General features: G+C 42.1%; 1 protein-coding gene across 1 annotated transcript in view; it reads right to left on the bottom strand.

Moving 5' to 3' along the window:
- The window catches only part of USH2A (usherin), a 577,940-nt gene that overhangs the window by 368,442 nt on the left and 188,750 nt on the right, over window positions 1-20,748 (bottom strand). Inside the window, exon 22 of the mRNA XM_039530373.1 lies at window positions 694-824. Within this exon, the coding sequence (XP_039386307.1) occupies window positions 694-824 (131 nt within the window). The remainder of the gene's footprint in view (window positions 1-693; window positions 825-20,748) is intronic.

Here is a 20,748-nt window from a genome sequence, read left to right as displayed (position 1 = left end):
TTCTAGGTTCTTTTAAAAAGTGAGCTAATGCAGATACCTAATTCACACATTGCATAACTTTTCAATCAATCAGAGTGGATTTGTCTGTATGATGCTATGGCCACAGAGTTGTATTTTTAAATTATACCTATTTTAAAAAATAACGGTATCAATAACAATATTAAAAAGGATGTATACATTTGCATATTTTGGCACCAATTTGAAGGAAAAGCTCAATTGTGTTTCTACTAAAATTAATGGGAAAACTCTCTTGGACTTCAATGGGTGTACAATCAAATGGGATGCTAAAAATATTTACTGGAAAAGTATGCTATCTTCATTTAATAATCAAAAAGAGACATATCCATAACTGGTGTCTTAGTATTTAAAAATGAATTTTAAAGTGGTACTAACGATTGTTAACTCAGTGGTAATGGTAAGAACAATACTTTTTTAAAAAAATGTAATGCAACTCTAATTAATAAATGTTAACACTTGCAAACACAACTAAGTATTACAAAACCCTGGCGGATTCAATGCTTCTTTTCTAAAGATCACCAATTATCTAGGGTATTGAAGAACCCATTAACCTGGATCAATATGAAAAAAATGGAAAAAGCAAGCACCCCCATCCTCTTATACCATTAAGCATACAATATGCCTTGGGGATCTGTAATAAAGCTATATTTTATTTGATCTTTCTCCTTACCGTACCTGTGGATCAAAAAGAAAGTAAGGACGTCCACTCTGTAACTGAAGTGCAATGTATTCCTCTTGATTCCCAGGTGACACAGAGAAAAGAATCAGACCATCAGGTTCCCTGGTTCTAAAGCTCACTTTAATACCTGGTTAGAAAAAGCAGGCGGAGAGTTAATGCTAATGGTAGCGATTATGAATTCTATCAGATAAAGACAACTTAGAAATGAAAAGCTACTCCCCTTAACAAAAAAATGGAATATCAAAATTTCACTATGGAAATTTGATAATTAAACCCTGTTTAGTTACTATGCTAGATACTGCTACCTTCATTCAAGCTGAGCAGCACCATATTCCACGAGCAGCAAAACTGAAATCAAAGCGACTATTTGTGCAATAAGGCATTATTCATTCAGAGTGAGGGTGGCAGAATCTGGCCCAGCATAGTTAAGGAACCTCATTCTAAAGGAAACATAATTGAAATAGTTGCAGCCTGTGCCAGTGGCTGAAGACAGGACTGAGAACCTGGAATAATTCAGCTCCAACTCCAGTATTACCACTTACTCAGTGTTTGGCTTTTATCTTTTGCCTTAATATCCTGATCTGCAAAATGGGAATACTACTACTTACCTATTTACATCACACGGTTGCTGTGAATACTAATGTCTGTATAGTTCCTGAAGGATGTATAGATTTTTAAGTGCAAAAATAATAATGAAAAGTCTGGAAAAACATAATGGTTGTTTTTTTCTTTTTTTAAAAGTTTAAACTAATATTGGAAATACTTTGAGGGATAATATAAGTACCAAGACATTATTTTTTCCCAGCGTATGAACATCCCAGATTGTCACCTAATTGTTCTTTCTAGCTTCTGAAATTAGGAATTCGGCAATTAGGATTAAGCAATTAAAGTATCACAATAAAGGTGCACAAGAATAAAACTACTTTTCTTTCTTTAATTTTACTCCAGAATGAAATACCAAGCCAAAAAGCTACCTCAGTGACTGGATATATATTGGAATGTGTTTGTAGAAAGATGGCCTAAAAATCTTACCCATTAATATTTAAGGCAATATTATCAAAAACAGCATTCAACAAAAATGCATGTACCAGTTTTAGGTGCATGTAACTATGTGTGACTAAGTTTTTAGGCAACCAAAATTTTGCATATTCCCAAAATTGGTTTTGCATATGTTAACTACTTAATATGCACTAGCAAATTCAGTTTGTAGCTATGCAAGACTGCATGTTATAAATACTGGTATAAAATTTCAGACATGCAGATGCAAGACTGGGTCTATTTTAAAAACATGGCCCTGGGAACCTGTAACTCTACCAGTATCTTGCATGAGGAAATGAACATGCAGCATTAGTGACAGCCATAATCCTCTCAATTACTGCAACATTATATGGGATAAAGACTCAAATTTCAATACACAAGAGAATTATTAGTATAACCTTAACTGATGCAATATGTATTTCTTAGCATTAATGTCATTTTCTATATCCTCAGTTTCTTGATTCAGTGTTTTGAGAATAAATGTACAACAGTAAATTAAACTTGTACAGGGCAGCAACTTTCGGCTCATTAGGAAGGAGTCAGACTGTAGGTGGCACAGCCAAGACACTCCAGTTTTCACAAGACAACGGTCTTAAACATGACCCTCTAACCAGAGTTCTATTAGAGGGCTGAGTTAGCTGGGGAAGGGGAAAAGGAGCTGTAACCCTTCCTACCAGACACAGGTGTTCCCTCCCTCTCCTGCAGGACCACATAAAGCCAGAGAGGATGGAAGGGAAGCGGTCAGTGCCATGGGCAGACCTTCATAGTCAGACTTGCTCCTCCCTCCTAGCTTACCTCTGTCTGCACCCAGGGATGCTATCTTTGTGTTCCTCAGACAGTACCTATCTACTCTCCATTGTCTACTAGGGTCCCTGGGGGTGGCAGAACCGGTTCCAGTGAGCTGCTGGACCCAGTGTGATTGCCTTTCGGAGGTTTGGGAAGGAATTTCCCTTAAAGCAAAATCAGCACTGAGGATCTTTTGACTTTCCCCACAGTATCCATGAATGCTCAGTGAGGGAGTAGTTTGATTGTCCCCGCTTTTGGCCAGTGTCCAGTGTGAGGAAAGTTAGGAGAGTCAGTCTAGATCCTGGGGTAAACCTGGATGCAGGATTGAAGGGGAATCTGGTGTCTGTAATGTTGCTTGTGGACATTTAGTGAAGATTGAGATACCCTCTGTATTGGTCATGAATTTCAACAAGCTGGCTAGATCCCATGGGTGATTTGGGGAGGCCAAGTCTTGTTTCTTGGCGTTGGTGGAAAGCCATCCCACTCCAGTCCCTTCGCATTGCCTAACAGGCCTGGGGTCCAGCTTACACCTTTGTGGCATGTCAGTAAAGTTGCAGCCTGACACTTTAAACCCATGCTCTGTGTTGAATCCTTATTCACCCATGTGGCATATCACCTATACTAATATCCTAATTTAGTTACATTTATATTTTTCTCTGACTTGCAAAAAATGCTACTTCTGATTGCTCCTTTTGCTCTGCTGCTATGTCTGCTATCATGCTACCTGAATCGTGGATTTGCCAGCTAGAATTCTGCCCTTTTCATTTTCTTTCCAGAAAAAAGAAACCCAACAAATGTAGCATCAGAATCTCCTTTCAAAACTCATTTATTCAATAAGTACCAGTGCTCAAATTGGACAACTGCATGTGGTTATGTCACTGCCATGCTTATAACTGCTGGATGAAAAAGTTTGAGGGGAGAAGCTGGAAGAAATTGGTGAAAAGCTAGGTTATGCCATCCCTCTATTGCATGCTATCATTATTTTCCAGATCAAGAACTGATTTGCAGTAGCATTTTCATGATTTTCCACTGCTGCTCAGTTCAAATACATCAATACTCATGTCCTTGTGATCCCCGTAAAGTACTTAATACAGAACAGGGTAATTTATTGTGTTCTATCCAGCTGTATCAAACAATTCAACCTCTTCACATTCATTTTCCCCTTCTTATGCCAGGCAGAAAATAATAAGTAATGGAAGCTTTTCTTGTAGACAGAATCTATTACAAAAAATTAAGGAATCATAACTCCAATGCATATTCATATCATATTCATAATGCCAGTTAATTACCTCTAGCCATAAGTAGTATCCTTTGACTCACATATTTTAATCACAGTACAAGTTCTCATGCAATATAACACAATGCACTCAGATACGAAGACATTCACTCTAGATAATGAAAATCAATCATGCTATTAAAATACCTACTAAAATCAACTGTACATAACTAACATAACTAACTCTACATAACTAACACCAGACAAATATGAAGTATTACCCAAACAAGTGCTATTTTACCTGAATTAAGTTACAAACAGAGATGAAAGCCGAAAGGAAGTCCCTGTTTCGATGGAGTCTCTGGTTAAACCCAAAAAACAAATAAAGATAGCGGTATGGAATGTTCGAACAATGTATGAAACAGGGAGAACAGCATTAGTAACAAAGGAAATGAGAAAATATGGTATTAACATCCTTGGGATCAGTGAGATGAGGTGGACGGACACTGGTATGTTAACACTGGACTCTGGTGAGACAATTTTTTATTCAGGACGCACAGATGGATATCACCATGAAGGGGTGGGCATCCTTGTCGACAAACAGATGAGAAAGAGTTTGTTAGGATGGAGTCCTGTTACCTCCAGAATAATAAGAGCGAGATTCTTCTCCAGATATGCGAAGACCACCATCATCCAATGTTATGCACCTACTGAACAAGCCGAGGAAGAGGAAAAAGACTTGTTCTATATCAGACTTCAGGAAGAGATACTTAAGACCCCATGCCATGACATCCTGATTTTGATGGGCGACTTCAACGCTAAAGTCGGTTCCAATAACGACAGGTATGAAGCATGTATGGGGCGGGAAGGAGTTGGAGAGAGAAATGATAATGGTCAACGATTTGTAGATTTATGTCTTGAGAATGGACTGGTTATAGGTGGAACAATTTTCCAACACAAGACAATACACAAGTTGACGTGGATATCACCGGATGGGAAAACCAGGAACCAAATTGATTACATTGCGATCAATCGAAAGTGGAGAAGGTCGTTGTTGGACACCAGAGTATCAAGAAGTGCAGATGTAGGTGGCGATCATCACCTTGTATTGAGTAAGCTTCAGATAAAACTGAGAAAGATGAAGGAAGTTTATGGGCAACAAATTTTTGACTCAAGGAAGTTGAAAGAACCATCGGTAAAGGCACAGTTCATACTGGCGCGCTCGAAAAAGTTTCAACTTCTAAATGATTTGCGAACTGGTAATATAAACACTATTTGTGACAACGTTGAGAAGGTATATGCAGAGGCCAGCAAGACAGTGCTTGGCTATAAGAGACGAGAGCGGAAAGTATGGATTTCAGATCATACATACAAACTCATTGAGGAGAGGAAGATAGCAAAATTACGGATGCTGACTGGAAGTGGTGAACAACAGAAAGCTGCGAATGAAGAATACAGGGAGAAAAACAAGGCTGTGAAGAGAAGTGTTCGAAAAGATAAAAGGGATTATATTACCAGTCTGTCAAGAGAGGCACAGTCAGCAGCCGTGCGGGGCGACACAAGAACTGTGTATAGAATCACAAGGACTTTGACAGGAGGGTTCAGCAACAGGTCAACAGCGGTTAGAGGAAAGGATGGGAGAATATTGATAGAAGAGAAAGAACAAATTAATCGATGGGCAGAGCATTTTAGAGAGACTCTAAATAGACCAAATCCTGAAGAGGTAGTTGAAATAGCGGAAACGAGTTTTCAGATGGAGGTAGAACAAGGGCCTCTCACAGAGCGAGAGCTAGAAGAGGCCATTAGACAGACAAAAGAAAATAGGGCACCAGGCGAAGATAGAATAACCGCAGAAATGCTAAAAGCCGACCTGAATATGAGTGCTGGGATTCTAGAGGAGCTATTCAACAAGGCATGGGAAGAAGAGAAAGTACCTGAAGCATGGAAGAAAGGTATCATTGTGAAATTACCAAAGAAGGGTGATTTGTCTTTGTGTGATAATTGGAGAGGTATAAACCTGTTATCAGTGCTCGGGAAGGTTTTCTGCAGAGTCCTGTTACAGAGAATAAGACAAGCAGTAGAAGAGATCCTGAGGGAAGAACAAACAGGATTTAGGAGTGGGAGAGGATGCGTTGATCAGATATTTGTATTATGTATGATAATGGAACAATCCCTTGAATGGAACTCGCCACTGTTCATTAACTACCTTGATTTCGAGAAGGCATTTGATAGCGTCCACCATCCATCTCTCTGGAATATCCTAAAAACATATGGATTCCCTCCGAAAGTTATTAACATCCTCAAAGATATGTATGCCGATAATAAGTGTTGTGTTCGCCATGAAGGACAGCGGAGCGAGTGGTTCCATGTGAGAACGGGAGTTAGACAAGGATGTGTTATTTCGCCCATCCTATTTCTTGTGGTTATAGACTGGGTGATGCGGAAAGCCACCGAAGATAGGCCAAGAGGGATTGCATGGGGACCCTCTGGTCATACTGAAGATTGTGACTTTGCGGATGACATCGCCCTGATTTCAAGCTCTCAGATGGACCTCCAAGAGAAGACTGATAGAGTAGGTAGAGCAGCAAGGTGCGTGGGACTTAATATCCACGCCGGTAAGAGCAAAATAATGAAAGTAAAAACAGCCAGCTCGACGAAGACAGTAGTATGTGACGTAGAATTGGAGGAGGTGAATGATTTTAAATATCTTGGTAGTTACATATCGGCTGATGGTAATATTCAGAAGGAGATATCTACCAGAATCGGTCTTGCAGCAACTGCATTCTATAGACTTCAGAACATTTGGAGGTCGGCCATCTTGCAAATGAAAACCAAGGTAGAGATCTACAGGTTGAACGTCCGCTCTGTGTTGCTTTATGCGGCGGAAACATGGAGGACCAACAAGAAGATAGAAAGTCGGCTTCGGGGTTTTGAAGGAAGGTGTCTTAGGCGAATTCTTAACATACACTGGCCGCAGCGTATCACCAATGTTGAAGTGAGCCGATTAACGGGCATTAACAACATAGTGGATGAAGCCAAACAACGAAGATGGAGATGGTTGGGGCATGTGTTGAGAATGGGTGCTGATAGACACCCTCATATTGCCCTACGATGGACACCACAAGGAAGGAGGAGGAGAGGTAGACCATTGGGGACGTGGCGAAGGACCATTGAAGAGAAATGAAAGGCATGGGAATGAAGTGGGATGAAATTTGCTGCCTCGATCAAGAACGAAATGAATGGAGGAGAACGGTTGACGCCTTATGCTCCACTGGGAGTGAATAAGAGGAGGAAGAAGAAGAAGAAGTTATAAAGGTATTTCTGCTAGAAATATTTAAGCCTTTCCACCTTTCTGGAGGATGCTGTTCCCCTTTCTCCTCTAAAATGAACTTTGTTTATATATATACACAACACCTTTTATTGTAATGTCACTTCTTCCCTTGAGCAGAAGGACTAAAGAGAGTACAGAATCAACCCAGTTTAACAGAATCACCAGTGATCAGTAAATCCCTGAGATCAAGAGACGTAAGATGCTATTTGATGGCATCAGGATGGTCCACAAAAGACTTCAGCTAGTAGATATGGCTTGATGTAATTACATCCTGTTGCACGTTCTAAGAACTAAATAAATAGACACACATTTCAAGAGACCATTCCTCTTTCCGGGAAAAGTTCTGCGTTCTGGGTTTATAAATAGCCAACCTAGCTGCTGCCAGAAATGATACACTGACAGGATGCCTACAAATACAAAGATGGAAAAAATGCAATCAGAAGTGCAGGAAGAGGTCCTGCAGGAGAGGGAAAAGCTCAGCTTCATACTTAGGATTACCAGGGTCACCAGGAATTGTCACAAGTCTACTTCTGGGAAAGAGAGAAGAGGAGAAAAAAGTAAGACTGAATAAAGGAAACATGTAGTGGAGAGGAGGAACTCTACTGGCTTGTGAATTCCAAGGTTACCAGCTTTTGTGTGTGGTATGTGTGTGTGTGTGTGTGTGTATTATTTGTGACAATTTGGGGAATATGTTTCTGAAATTATGAAATTCCCATTTTGTTCTGTGAAGTATCATTTGAGTGTAACTGTGTGGATTAGACTATTCACTTCGTAATGGAAACAGACTATGTCTGAAACACAGCCACGAAGGGGACATCAACTTTGAACAGTCAGTCCTACCCCGATGGAGCAATGTGGTTGCTAAGGGCAGAGCCATTGACTTTAATAACTCTTAGACCAGCAACCAACTGGGGAGGGGGTAGCAGGAAGGGGTTGAAGCATAGAAATTATCCAGTATAAGAGCAAAGGTGTCACAGACTTTTTATTATTATTATTAATTATTATTATTATTATTATTTATGATACAGTCTCTCTAAGCAAGGGAGCCACTCCATTGTGAGACACACGAGACACAGCTGGAGGAGTGGGGGCAGGAGGGACCTCGCCTTGTGCTAAGGACATGGACCAACCCTCAAAATGCTCAGGAGAGGTGAGGACTCTGCGGCTCTGAGGGGAGGATTCCGTTCAGGTGTTTATTGTTCGCATAGATCTGTAGCTCTCCTGTGCTTTCTAAGCGTAAAAAGTATGTATTTAATATGTTCCTATGTAAAATCTGTTTTTCTACTTTACCTGCTACATGTCTCCAAAGAATTAAACTATAAATCAGAGTGACCCCAAACAGGGGAACTCTGGAAGAGTATGCATAACCAAAAGCAATTGGGGCAGCTTGGAAAGTCTCAGCACTGATCTTGGGACCTAGGGCAGTTGGACTGTGGATTCCCATGTCCCAGGGAAGGGTCGTAGACAGGCACTCTGTTCCTAGGAGTGTGCCCCAGAGACCCAGAGCTAAAGACCATGTCTGGACTCTGCCCAGACCCAGCTGACCTGGATGCATATAGGATCCAAAAGCTGGGTTCAATGAACAGTCTGGTGGACCATCCACTAAGCCAAGGCTGTAACAACTGAATATCAAAAATTTCAGTTAAAACAATGCAATTTTAGATTATAAAAAGTCAAGCACTAGAAGGTTAGAAAATGCCAAATTCACCGTTACCCATTTAATCTTAATTCTGGTCCCTTGTGAAATCATCCTGTGTACTGCATGAGGAAAGGGTCTTGTGGAAAAAAATTATGTGTGATCATGTAATTAAAGGCTATCAAAATGCATATGCAGAAAGCTTATCTCTTTCACCAACAGAAGCTGGTTCACTACAAGATATTACCTCACGCACCTTGTCTTTCGAAGCAGAAAGGAGTAGAATTAAGGTTGCACAGGCAACTAAATCTGGCATTTCCTAACTTTTGAGAAATTGACTTTGCAATCTACACATCTTTTAACAGTTTTTTAAATGTAATTTCCTAGGTTGTTTTTCTTTAAAAAAAAAAGAGGTAAAATAAATTATATTATGTACAAATGTAACAAATCCCTATCTTACATCAGTAGCAGCATCCTTCAGCACTGCAACACAGACTTCTTCACCTAGCATCAGTGTCCAATCCACCACACTGGGATTACCAGCCTTCTCTTGCTGCCGGCTAATATAGTTAATCCTGTAGATAAAGAGATCATCGGGGGGAAACCCATCCTGGCCCAAGCTCTCTCTCTCTTTCTTTATGCCTCCCAAAGAGTTCGGGGAGCTCCTGTGCCACATGGTATCCCCAGAGGGGGGAATAGGCCATTGGGACCATGTCTTGTATATGGAGCATGGCTGGGGGGAGCCTGGCCTTGCTGTTTTTCCCCCTCTCCCAAGACCCCCAAATACAATGGATTAGGCAGTTCCTACATGTTCCTGCTGCTGCTTCTACAGCATTTGTATGGGCTTGGCCTTAATAATGTTCGTGTTCAGTTATTTTGGCAGGATGCAAACATTTTCAAGAGCAATATAAGTGAGAAAAGGTGCATCACAAAACTCATCGTCCCAGAGCACCCGCTGGCCGGAAGACCTGATGTTGCAGTACTCCTGCCTCAATTTCCCCACAATGATCTTCAGCCTATTCCAGCTGCAAAGGTGATTTGACCCTTCATCCAAGCCCCTTTAAAGTGTTCAACTCCTTTCAGGGTAATAGAGAATCCCTCAGTCCAAGTCAAAAAATGATATTAAGTCCCCCTCCCTTACCAGCACACTCCCAGTAGCAATGGCATTTCTCATGATATAAGTGCCAGCTCCCAATCTCCAACCAACCCCACTGTTTGGGTCAGCTCTACCCTCCTACCAAGGGCCTCTGGCTGGCTGTAGCCTTCACCCAGTTCCTAGCTCAAGGTCAGCCTCTTGCCTCACATCAAAATAGCCTGTCTGGTCTCCCAACTAAATAGGACTGACTGGCCCCAGGCCTCATGCTCTTAAAGGGGCAGGCTGCCCTGTTATAATGAGAATGGCAATTTTTTAAAGTTCTACTTAATTATAAACTGTTGAAAACTTTCAAAGGACAAAGAAGAGGCATTTCTCCAGTCCAAAGGCTTCTCCCTACCTAATTTCAAAGGTCAGTTGCAAACAATGAAAGTGTTAGAGTTTCTCCAAAAAGGTTGAAAGAGTTTTTGGTTTTTTGGTTTGCTACTATTATAATGGAAAGTGTTAGATAACCTACATAAAGGGGTCACAGCCATCTCCTAATATTACAAATACACTCTTATTAAAGCAGGAAAACATTAAAAATTGCCAAATGCCAGACAGGCGCACCCCCCGCCCTTTTTTTTTGGCATGTCCCAAATAGGGGCCAGTTAGAATCTCAATTCCTGCACTCAAAGGTACACATCTACCCATAAAAGAGGGAAAAGATAGGGACAATAGCTCATTTCCCTATGAAGAAACTCACAGTGTGCATGGCCATGCCTGCACATTTCCCCTGCCCATTGGAGAATTCAGAGAAGGATTTTGCCTCCTGAGCCACAGTCTCTTGTAAATTCTGCCTGCGGTGGTATAGTTTGCTCTGAATAAGTGTTTGTAATACATAGGTATAAAGGCGTAATTGTGAGGTAAGTGGTGACAAGATCTCATGCTAGCCCTCTGTAAAGGCATGGAGTTCACCCTTTATTATTTTTGCTGGAACAAAATATTAGAAAAAGTGAAGTGACTTTCTGGAACAGCCTTCCAAGGGGAGCAGTGGGGGCAAAAAAACAAACAGGCTTCAAGACTGAGCTTGATAAGTTTATGGAGGGGATGGTATGATGGGCTTGCCTACAATGGCATGTGGCCCATCGGCTACTGCCATTAGCAAAAATCTCCAACAGCCGGAGATGAGACACTAGAATGGGAGGGCTCTGAGTTACTATGGAGAATTCTTGCACAGGTATCTGCCTGATGGGTCTTGCCCACAAGCTGATTGCCATATTTGGGGTCAGGAAGGTCAGACTGGCAGAGATCCTGGGGTTTTTTCACCGTCCCCTGCAGCGTGGTCACTTGCAGGTTTAAACTAGTGTGAATGGTGTATTCTCTGTAACTTAAAGTCTTTAAACCATGATTTGAGGATGTCAGTAACTCAGCCAGCAGTTAGAGGTCTATTACAGGAATGGATGGGTGAGGTTCTGTGGCCTGCAATATGCAGGAGGTCAGTCTAGATGATCACAATGGTCCCTTCTGACCTTAACGTCTATGAGACTAAATTACACGTATGGCCATTCTTTTAGGGAAAATTTGCAAGGCAACCTCTAAAAGAAAGAGACTCTCCCCCTGCTTTCACAGCTGACACATATCTAAAATGCCCTGTTAGTGACAATATGTACACTGTATATATTCAATTACAATCAGCTTACCCAATAGCAACACTATAATTACTATAATATTTCATTTATCACACAAATAAACTTCAGTTCAGGCTCGTAGCACAAAGCTGTTGCACCCTGGATTGAAAACATGACCAGCCACGGGATATAATTTGATCTGAATGTAATTTAAGTCAATTGGATTTTGAATTACAACTAAAGATTTACTCTGCTTATTCTGTAGGTCTGTTTATGTGACAGACATTAGTGGTTGCAAAGGTGCTGTTACTCCTTGGGTTAAAACCAACAATAATTTAAAAAATAGCCTAAATACTGAACATAATTGAACCCACTCATTACAAGCTATAAAGCAAGTTTACACACTTTTCTGTGAAGAAAAAAAATAATAAAGGATTCAGACAAGAAAATTCAAAGTTAAGGGAGGCAAAGGGATAGCTAATACTCAAAACATCCACACTTGACTGGACCTGGAACACGGATTTGACCTGAAAAAGAACTTGGTCCATTGACCATATATTATTTTGGCCACTGGCCACATATGCCTTCTTTTAGGATGGGACAAATTTAGGGCCCAACCATGTCTCGCTTGTACCGTGGCACAAAAAAACAGGTACTAGCTGAAGCTTTGGTTCCACTTTCCAAGGCACTGACTAGCCTAGCTATGCAGTGGGACAAGCATAGGTCTTGCACAAGGTACTTCTCTGCAGAGCAAAGGCAGAGTTGGTGTAACCCCCTAAGTTCCAAGTCAGAATCTGCTTTCCAGTCTGCTCATGTACATGGCTTAGTGCAAAGCCACAATTCAGCTCTTACACTTATCCATTGATTTGGGGGCAGCCGTTCTGTCCTCAACTAGCCTAGGCACCACAATGAGCAAAAATCTGTAGTTTACATATTGTACCTCTGCTAAATTGACCAATTGTACCTGTTGTTACAGACTTAACTCTGAATTTCTGAATTTCTTTAATTACATCAGGTTTGTCAGTACTATCTTACAACCCTTTATGTCCCTGTTGTTGATGAGAGCAAAAAGCAGCAATAAAGTAAGTTTACAAAAAGCAGGACGATACGAATGGGTGAAATTATTCTTTGTAGTATTACTAACTTACTTCAAAGCAAGCAAAACCATGTTAGGATTCTCACAATACAGAGAAGACGTTATGATCCCTGCCTCAGGAAGTATACAAACTATGAATCAGAATCCACTAATGTAATAGGACTCCACACAGTTTTAGGGCCTGCACTGGTGGACTGCGTTGCAGGATTTGGGCCTAATTTCGACATGATACAATATAATGGGTCAATGAAATACCTGGATGGGATTAAAAAAGGAAATGTGAGGGGAATATCAGCATGTGATTACCCAGCAAAGCCTAGTGCACAGAATAATAGAAGTCATTTTTACTTACATATTAATAATCTAGACAGACTCGTGTTAGTTCTGCTCCAGCTAGTGTGATGAAAAAAATAGCAGTATGGACACTGTAGCACAGGAGGTGGCTCAGGTAACCACCCCATGCTCAGACCCAGAGCATAGGCAGGCTTGAAGTTGGGAGGCTAGCCTGCGCTGCTGCCCAAGCTGATATGTCCATACTGCTATTTAAGTATCAGAGGGGTAGCCGTGTTAGTCTGGATCTGTAAAAGCAGCAAAGAGTCCTGTGGCACCTTATAGACTAACAGAAGTTTTGGAGCATGAGCTTTCATGAGTGAATACCCACTTCGTCGGATGCATGCTATTTAAGTGCACTGCTCAAGCAGAACTAGCACGAGCCTGTCTACCTGGGCAGAAAGCATGCTCCCAGCAGCTGTGTAGACAGTCAGATGTACCAATAGAGACTTCACAAACCCTAGGTTCCTGCTCCCTGCACCACACTATACATAGGTCTGCTGAACGTCAGACCAGAGAAGCAGCAACAGCAGGGCCTGTGGATCTGAGTGCAAGTAGATCCACCAACCATTCCCTTCACATGCGTGGGGGTGCTAAGTGGAGGCACAGCATCTACGGAGCTGTGGAACTCAGTGTATAACACATGTGCTGGTATTAGGATTTGCTCCTTAAACATAAAGGGCCCTTTACATCACTCCTGTGGTGGCAAAAGGGGGCCCCTTGCCATTCCCTTTACCATCTTCTCAGCATTGGGCTGTGCCAGGGCAGATCAGGGTGGGAGGAGGGTGATAGCTAGGGTTGCCAACTGTCTAATCACACAAACCCAGTCACAAACCCCACCCCTTCCCCAAGACCATGCCCCTGCCCTGGCCCTTCTTTGAGGCCTTGCCCCCCCACTCCCAGCCTCCCTCCTTCCCTCCAGCACTCGCTCTCCTCCATGCTCACTCACTTTCACCAGGCTGAGGCAGGTGGTTGGGATGGGGGTGTGGACTCTGGGCTGGGACTGAGGGGTTTTGAGTGTATGAGGGGGCTCTGGGCTGAGCATGGGGTAGGGGGTTGAGGTGAAGGAGGTGATGCAGGCTTTGGGAGGGAGTTTGGGTGTAGGGGGGACTCCGGGATGATCCTGGCACGGGGGGTCAGGGTGCGAGAGGGGGTGAGGGCTTCTGGTGGGAGTTTGGGTGCAGGAGGCGGCTCTGGGCTGGAGCAGTGGGTTGGGGTGTGGGAAGGGGTTTGAGGTGCAGGCTCTGTCCAGGTGGCCCTTACCCCAGGTGGCTCCTGGAAGCAGCAGCGTGACTGGCAGCAGCTCCTAGGCTTAGGGGTGGCCATGCGGCTCTGCACACTGCCCCTGCCTGCAGGCACTGCCCCCTGCAGCTGCTATTGGTTGTGGTTCCCTGTTCCCGGCCAATAGGAGCTGCAGAGTCAGCACTTGGAGCGAGGGCAGCACGCAGAGATCCCCTGGCTGTGCCTCCACCTAGGAGCCACTGCTGGGCATGCTGCCACTTTAGAGAGTGGTGCAGAGCCAGGACAGGTAGGGAGCCTGCATTAGACCCACTGTGCTGCTGGACTTTTAGTGGCCTAAAATCTCCCAGATTGGCTTCAGTAGCCTCTGGGAGATCAAGCCCGATTCCAGGAGACTCCTGGCCAATCCGTGAGGGTTGGCAACCCTAGACTTAGATGCCAACATACTATAAACCTGTGGAAGTTGTAGAATTCCGTGACAGTTCACCAAAATACATACTGCTATATCAAAAGACGTTTTGAAAAGTAGTATATCTGTATTGCTAACATTTATTCAGACAGAAAAAGCACTGTCAACTGAATTTGCATTTCATAGTTGGTGCCAATCCCACCCCGCACTGATAAGATCAAAATATAAAAATAATAAAGAGATACCCCAGCACATGAACACATTTTCTGGCACTACATGAAAAATGGATTTCAGAGAAGCACAACTCACAGAAAAAGGGGATCCTATTTTTTTTTTGAAATTTACAAGCCGTTGTAAATACTGCAAAGTATTTTAAATAGAGTGACCAGATGTTCATTTTTAAAGGGACAGTCCTGTTTTTTGGGACTTTTTCTTAAATAGGTGCCTATTATCCCCCACCCCCTGTCCACTTTTTTCACAGTTGCTATCTGGTAACCCTAATTTTAAACAAATTGTGAACAATCTCAATTTTCAGTTTAATTCTCTGAGAATTTATCCAACACAACTCCCATTTCCTAGCTGCCCGTTGCTGGTGTATGGTATTGCTGTGAGCAGTTACAGAGTCGCACAATACATCCGAGTTCACTGCATACTACTAATGAGCAAAATGATTCTTGGATGTATACTGTAGCCTTTATGTACATGTAACAACTATTGAAATTAATTAAAGCTTTGGGTCTGCAAGGACTGCAAAATTAAACCCATCATAACTAAAGCACTTTGCAATCTACCAGGTCAACGTGATTTAAGCATGTGCTTAAAGTTAAGAATGTGCATAAGTGCTTTGCTGAATCTGGGTCATATTCTGTAAACTTCATCTAAATACACTTTTACACAGAAGTTACAAATCTAACTAAACCAAAATTTTTAGTTTGTAAAATACAAAAAACATTTCCAGTTAATCAAAAATAATTGGTCAGCCTGCTTTCAGTTAGGATGTATCTGTGCACCCCCAACCAATTTCAAGGATACTACACTTTTTCAATGAGTGACCATTTATTTATTCGCTTTATTTGTGGGGTAATGGTGTTTCTGATTTGCTACCAGCTAATCATGCTGGCCTTAAAAGACAGCCCAGACCTAAAGAGGAGCTGTGTAAGCTTGACTCTCTTACCAACAGACATCAGTCCAGTAAAATATATTACCTCACCCAACTTGCCTCACATTTCTCAAGTTATTTATGATTTAAAAAAGGAGAGAACTTTTTTTCAGAAATGGTCCAGGTTTTACAGCAGTTTCACATACAAACTCCAGCCCTACGTTTATTTCCCACTAGGCAAACCTGATTGTCAGGTATATCACCTTTCTATCTGACTACATGTATATATTTGTGGCAAGCTGAATTGTATTTCCATCTACACAGTGAGAGAGAAAATTAAATTAAAATAAAAAAATTACAGAAATGTCTCTTTATTGTATCAATGAAGATGAAAAGAGAAAGAGAAAGGTCTAGAAGAGAGTACATGGGAAAGGACAGAAATCATCTGGAGAAAAATCCTCATGATACAAAAATGACCCAGTAGGTATATTACTTAATTGTCATTGCTCATATGTAAAACACACATTTTCACTATAAAAAAAGGTAATGATTATTCTGTAACTAAGCGTTACAGAACCATAGCTCAGATCCTCAATTGGTGCAAAATCATTAATGTAGCTATGCTGATTTACCCCAGCTGAGATCTGGTCCTATAAGTCTGGAAACTTTTCAGTTTCTCACCATGGTTCGTATATGAGCCTTTTAAGAGCTATCATTTCTGAGTCTTTGAAGATTAATAGGATTTCCTCCTTTCCAAGACAAGTTATCCAATTATAAGTACAAGCTGAAGAATTAGTGTTTCTGAGGATTTGAAAGGTCTAACTGTATTTGTATCAGTCCAAATAGGTAAGTTTTGTGTGTTAAAAGAATATCTACATTTAAAATAAAATTTGTCTTGTTTCACATATCACTGGATGGATCCTCCAATGGGTGTCATCTTTTTTAAGGGAAATTTTGTGATAGCCTTCCTGCTCTTGCTGTCTGTCTCTGAGCGGAAAGGGAGCTAGACACTCTGCTTCTCAACTCTCTGCCCACTGCTGTGTCCTGTCCCTCAGGGAGGGGGGAGATGTATTTCTGCAATTATTTTAATGACTTCCAAAATATTTTTTAAAGATCCATAATTATTTTGTATATTTAAGCAGGCCTGCCCAGAGGATTCAGGGGGCCTGGGGCAAAGCAATTTCGGGGGCCCCTTCCATAAAAAAAAGTTGCAATACTATAGAATACTATATTCTCATGGGGGCCCCTGCAGGGCCCGGGGCCTGGGGCAAATTGCCCCACTTGCCTCCCCCTCTGGGCAGCCCTGTATTTAAGTGTACAAATATCTAGACTACACACACAAAAGATAGGGATAGAATGTTTTATTGTTGCAATTTGTAAATAAAATGCACAGTTCCAAGTCTTTCTATTTATATTTTTGATATTTGCCTTTTTACTACCTCTAATGAGAAGACAGTTTTACTTTGCTTTTTATATTTGCCAATGCACAAAGCTTTATGTTGTAATGTTGGCTAAAGTTGAAGAATGTCATAATTTAAAGAGGTTTTTGATATAATCTTAATAATATCCAAAGCTGCCAAAAAGCTAAATATGTCAAACTTAAAGATTGAACAAGGCTGAATACAGGTACAATGAATGAATGAATGAATAAATGAAAGGCGAGACTAGTAGATTCTACAAATCCCAAATTTCAGAGCTAGAGAAAATCATCTTGATTTAGATTTCAGTACTTTCTTTATGTTAAGTGACTAATTTGATACCTATTTTATTTTATTTTTTGCCACCCTATTATACCCACTACTGATAAAACAAACAGGACATTTTAGCTTTAATCTTCTTACTACATAACCCAAATAACTTCAGTCATGTTTGCATTAATGCTGCATTAATCATGTTGTTGCGTATTAATGAGTTTTCAGGCTATGCTAATTACTGTCATAGATTCTGCAGCAGCCCATTAAATATACAAATTACAGAATTAAAGAGCCAGAGCTCTTCATGATTAATCTTTAAATGGAGAAAAACTAATGATGTCTGTACAAAGTTTCTCTCTACTTTTGGCTGACTGAGCCCAATGAACAATCAATTAGAATATTTGAAGAATACGGAAATTGCACATAATAAAGATTGCACAGTTATTCCAAACAGTTTTGGATAATTTTCTAAGTTTGCTGTCATATGGACTTTTATAATGTTTTCCAATCTTGAAGGCCTTCTTAAGTGTCACATAGGAGTAAAAGCTACAAGCTTTGAATTCATTATTATATACCCATAGGAAGCAGCTGGTTCAGTATGAATATAGTAAATCAATCTTCTCTTTTTAGCAAGGACACCAGTCCTGTTACTCTCTAGTTAGTAAGATTTACAACAAACCTTGGTGAAAAGAAAGCCAAGATAAGTTTAGAGTCATTTGATAAGATTTGATGTATTAGTAGCACTTTCTCCTCACAGTAATCAAGTGATGTTTTGTTCACTAAGGAAGCAATGTCTAGTGGTTAAATTAAGGTATAGCGAATAGGAGATCTGGATTCTGTACCCAGCTACTGACTCAGAAGGTCGCCTCTGTTTAGTTATTTAATTTCTCTGTGCCTCAATTTTTTCTGTCTGTAAACAGGGTCTAATAGTGCTTGCATAATCTGGCAGGATTATTTTGAGATTTGATTAATGTTTATAAATCAACCACATTAGGAGAAATAGTGGAGGGGTTGTAAAGATCAACTGAAAAATACCAAAGCTGCCAAACTCAGACAAATATACTTGGAAAAATTACATGAATGTCATCTCTATTCTTCCACTTGAGGAATAGGATTTATCCAGGAAAAGTGTTCTTGTAGAACCCTATGTAAATGCAGTGTATTATGTAGCAAATCACAAGTTTCCTCTGAAAATAATGGCATTTCATTCCATGTTAATATTACTTTGCAGTTCAGTAGTTACTTTTCAATCTAGAGTCAACGAGGGCTTCATAAACACTAATTAATTGAAGTCTCACAACATCCTGGAGAAGTAGGTATACCTGTAACATAAAAAAGAAAAAAAAATCCTGTCTCATGACTGGCTGAAAAAAGTCATGAGATGAGTCATTATATTTCTTTCAGAGTAGCAGCCGTATTAGTCTGTATTGGCAGAAAGAACAGGAGTACTTGTGGCATCTTAGGCCTGGTCCACACTTGGACTTTAATTCGAATTTAGCAGCGTTAATTCGAATTAACCGTGCACCCGTCCACACCAGGAAGCCATTTAATTCGACATAGAGGGCTCTTTAGTTCAACTTCTGTACTCCTCCCCGACGAGGGGAGTAGCGCTAAATTCGACATGGCCATGTCGAATTATGCTAGGTGTGGACGGAAATCGACCTTAGTAGCTCCGGGAGCTATCCCACACTGCACCACTCTGTTGACGCTCTGGACAGCAGTCCGAGCTTGGATGTTCTGATCAGCCACACAGGAAAAGCCCCGGGAAAATTTGAATTCCTTTTCCTGTCTGGCCAGTTTGAATCTCATTTCCTGATTGGACATCGGGGCGAGCTCAGCAGCACCGGCAACGATGCAGAGCTCTCCAGCAGAGGAGTCCATGCAATCTCTGAATAGAAAGAGGGCCCCAGCATAGACTGACCGGGAAGTCTTGGATCTGCTCGGTGTGTGGGGCGAGGAGTCTGTGCTTTCGGAGCTGCGCTCCAACAAACGGAATGCAAAGACCTACGAGAAGGTCTCCAAAGCCATGACAGACAGAGGATCCAGCCGGGATGCAAGGCAGTGCCGCCTGAAAATCAAGGACCTGAGACAAGGCTACCAGAAGACCAAAGCGGCAAACGGACGCTCCGGAGCCTGCCACCACTGCCACACCAATGACCATGGACTCTGACGATGGAATAGTGTTGACGGCCAGTTCCTCGGCGATGTTCGTGGATGGGGAAGATGAGGAAGTGTTTGTGGATGATGAGGCAGGCGACAGCGCTTTATACGCTGGTTTCCCCGACAGCCAGGATCTCTTCATCACCCTCACGGAGAGCCCCTACCAACCCTTCCCGGCCGTTAACCCGGATCCTGAATCAGGGGAAGGATCAGTCGGTAAGTGCGTTAAACATGTAAACTTTTATTATTAATGGAACAGGAATCTGAACTATGTGAAAAGGAGGTCTATATATATGGGGATAGAACAGAAATCCTCCTGGGAGATCTCCACGAAGCTCTCCTGGAGGTAATCGAAAAGCCTCCACAGGAGGTTCCTAGGGAGAGCTGCCTTATTGGGTGCTCCGTGGTAGCACACCTTTCCGCACCACGCTTTCATGAGGCACTCAGGGAGCATTGCCTCCCCGAGCACGGCTGCATAGGCCCCTGGTTTGTGCCGGCTTTCACGCAGCATGCGCTCTCTATCTCCTTCAGTGACCGTCCTCAGGGTGATCTCGCTCGGAGACTCCTGCATCTAATTAGGGGAATTACTGTAATGTTACGCCTGGTCCAAAGTATTTTTAAAAAATCTCCAGACAGACGGCGTAGCAGAGACTCAGCACGCTGCTGCGTGACAAGCGTAACGGAAAGCCAAAGAATCAAATGGACGCTCATGGAGGGAGGGGGGACTGAGGACGCAAGCTATCCCACAGTTCCTGCTGTCTCCGAAAAGCATTTGCATTCTTGGCTGAGCTCCAAATGCTTCTAGGGTCAAACACAGTGTCCGCGGTGGGTCAGGGCATAGCTCGGCACCCCCCACCCACCCACCCCCAGAAGTGAAAGGGAAAACAATCCTCTGTTGACTCTTTTACATGTCACCCTATCTTTACTGAATGCTGCAGATAGATGCGATGCTGCAGCACTCAACACCAATATCCTTGCTCCCTCCCGCCATGGGTGGCTGACGGTACAGTATGGCTGATATCCATTGTCATCATCAGCCTATTGGCACATGGGGCAGTGCAAAAGGACTGGTAACCATGCCGACTAGCATCCGTTAGGTCTATCAAGGGCGCCTGGTCCTAATTTTTCCTGGTAGATGGTGCAGTATGGCTGGTAACCGTCCTCATCATAGCAACAGGGGGCTGAGCTCCATCAGCCTCCACCCTTCATGTGTAAAGAAAAGATTCAATTGCCCCTGGACTAGCAGAGGGATGCTGGGCTCCTCTCCTCCACACTGTTTAATGTCCTGTCTGGACTATCATAGCAGCTGGAGGC

Source organism: Mauremys reevesii, linkage group 3, assembly GCF_016161935.1.
Source record: "Mauremys reevesii isolate NIE-2019 linkage group 3, ASM1616193v1, whole genome shotgun sequence".
In the NCBI taxonomy this organism is placed as follows: Eukaryota; Metazoa; Chordata; order Testudines; family Geoemydidae; genus Mauremys; species Mauremys reevesii.
The sequence above is the reverse complement of the archived record's forward strand: the minus strand, read 5'-3'. Positions and strand labels throughout refer to the sequence as shown.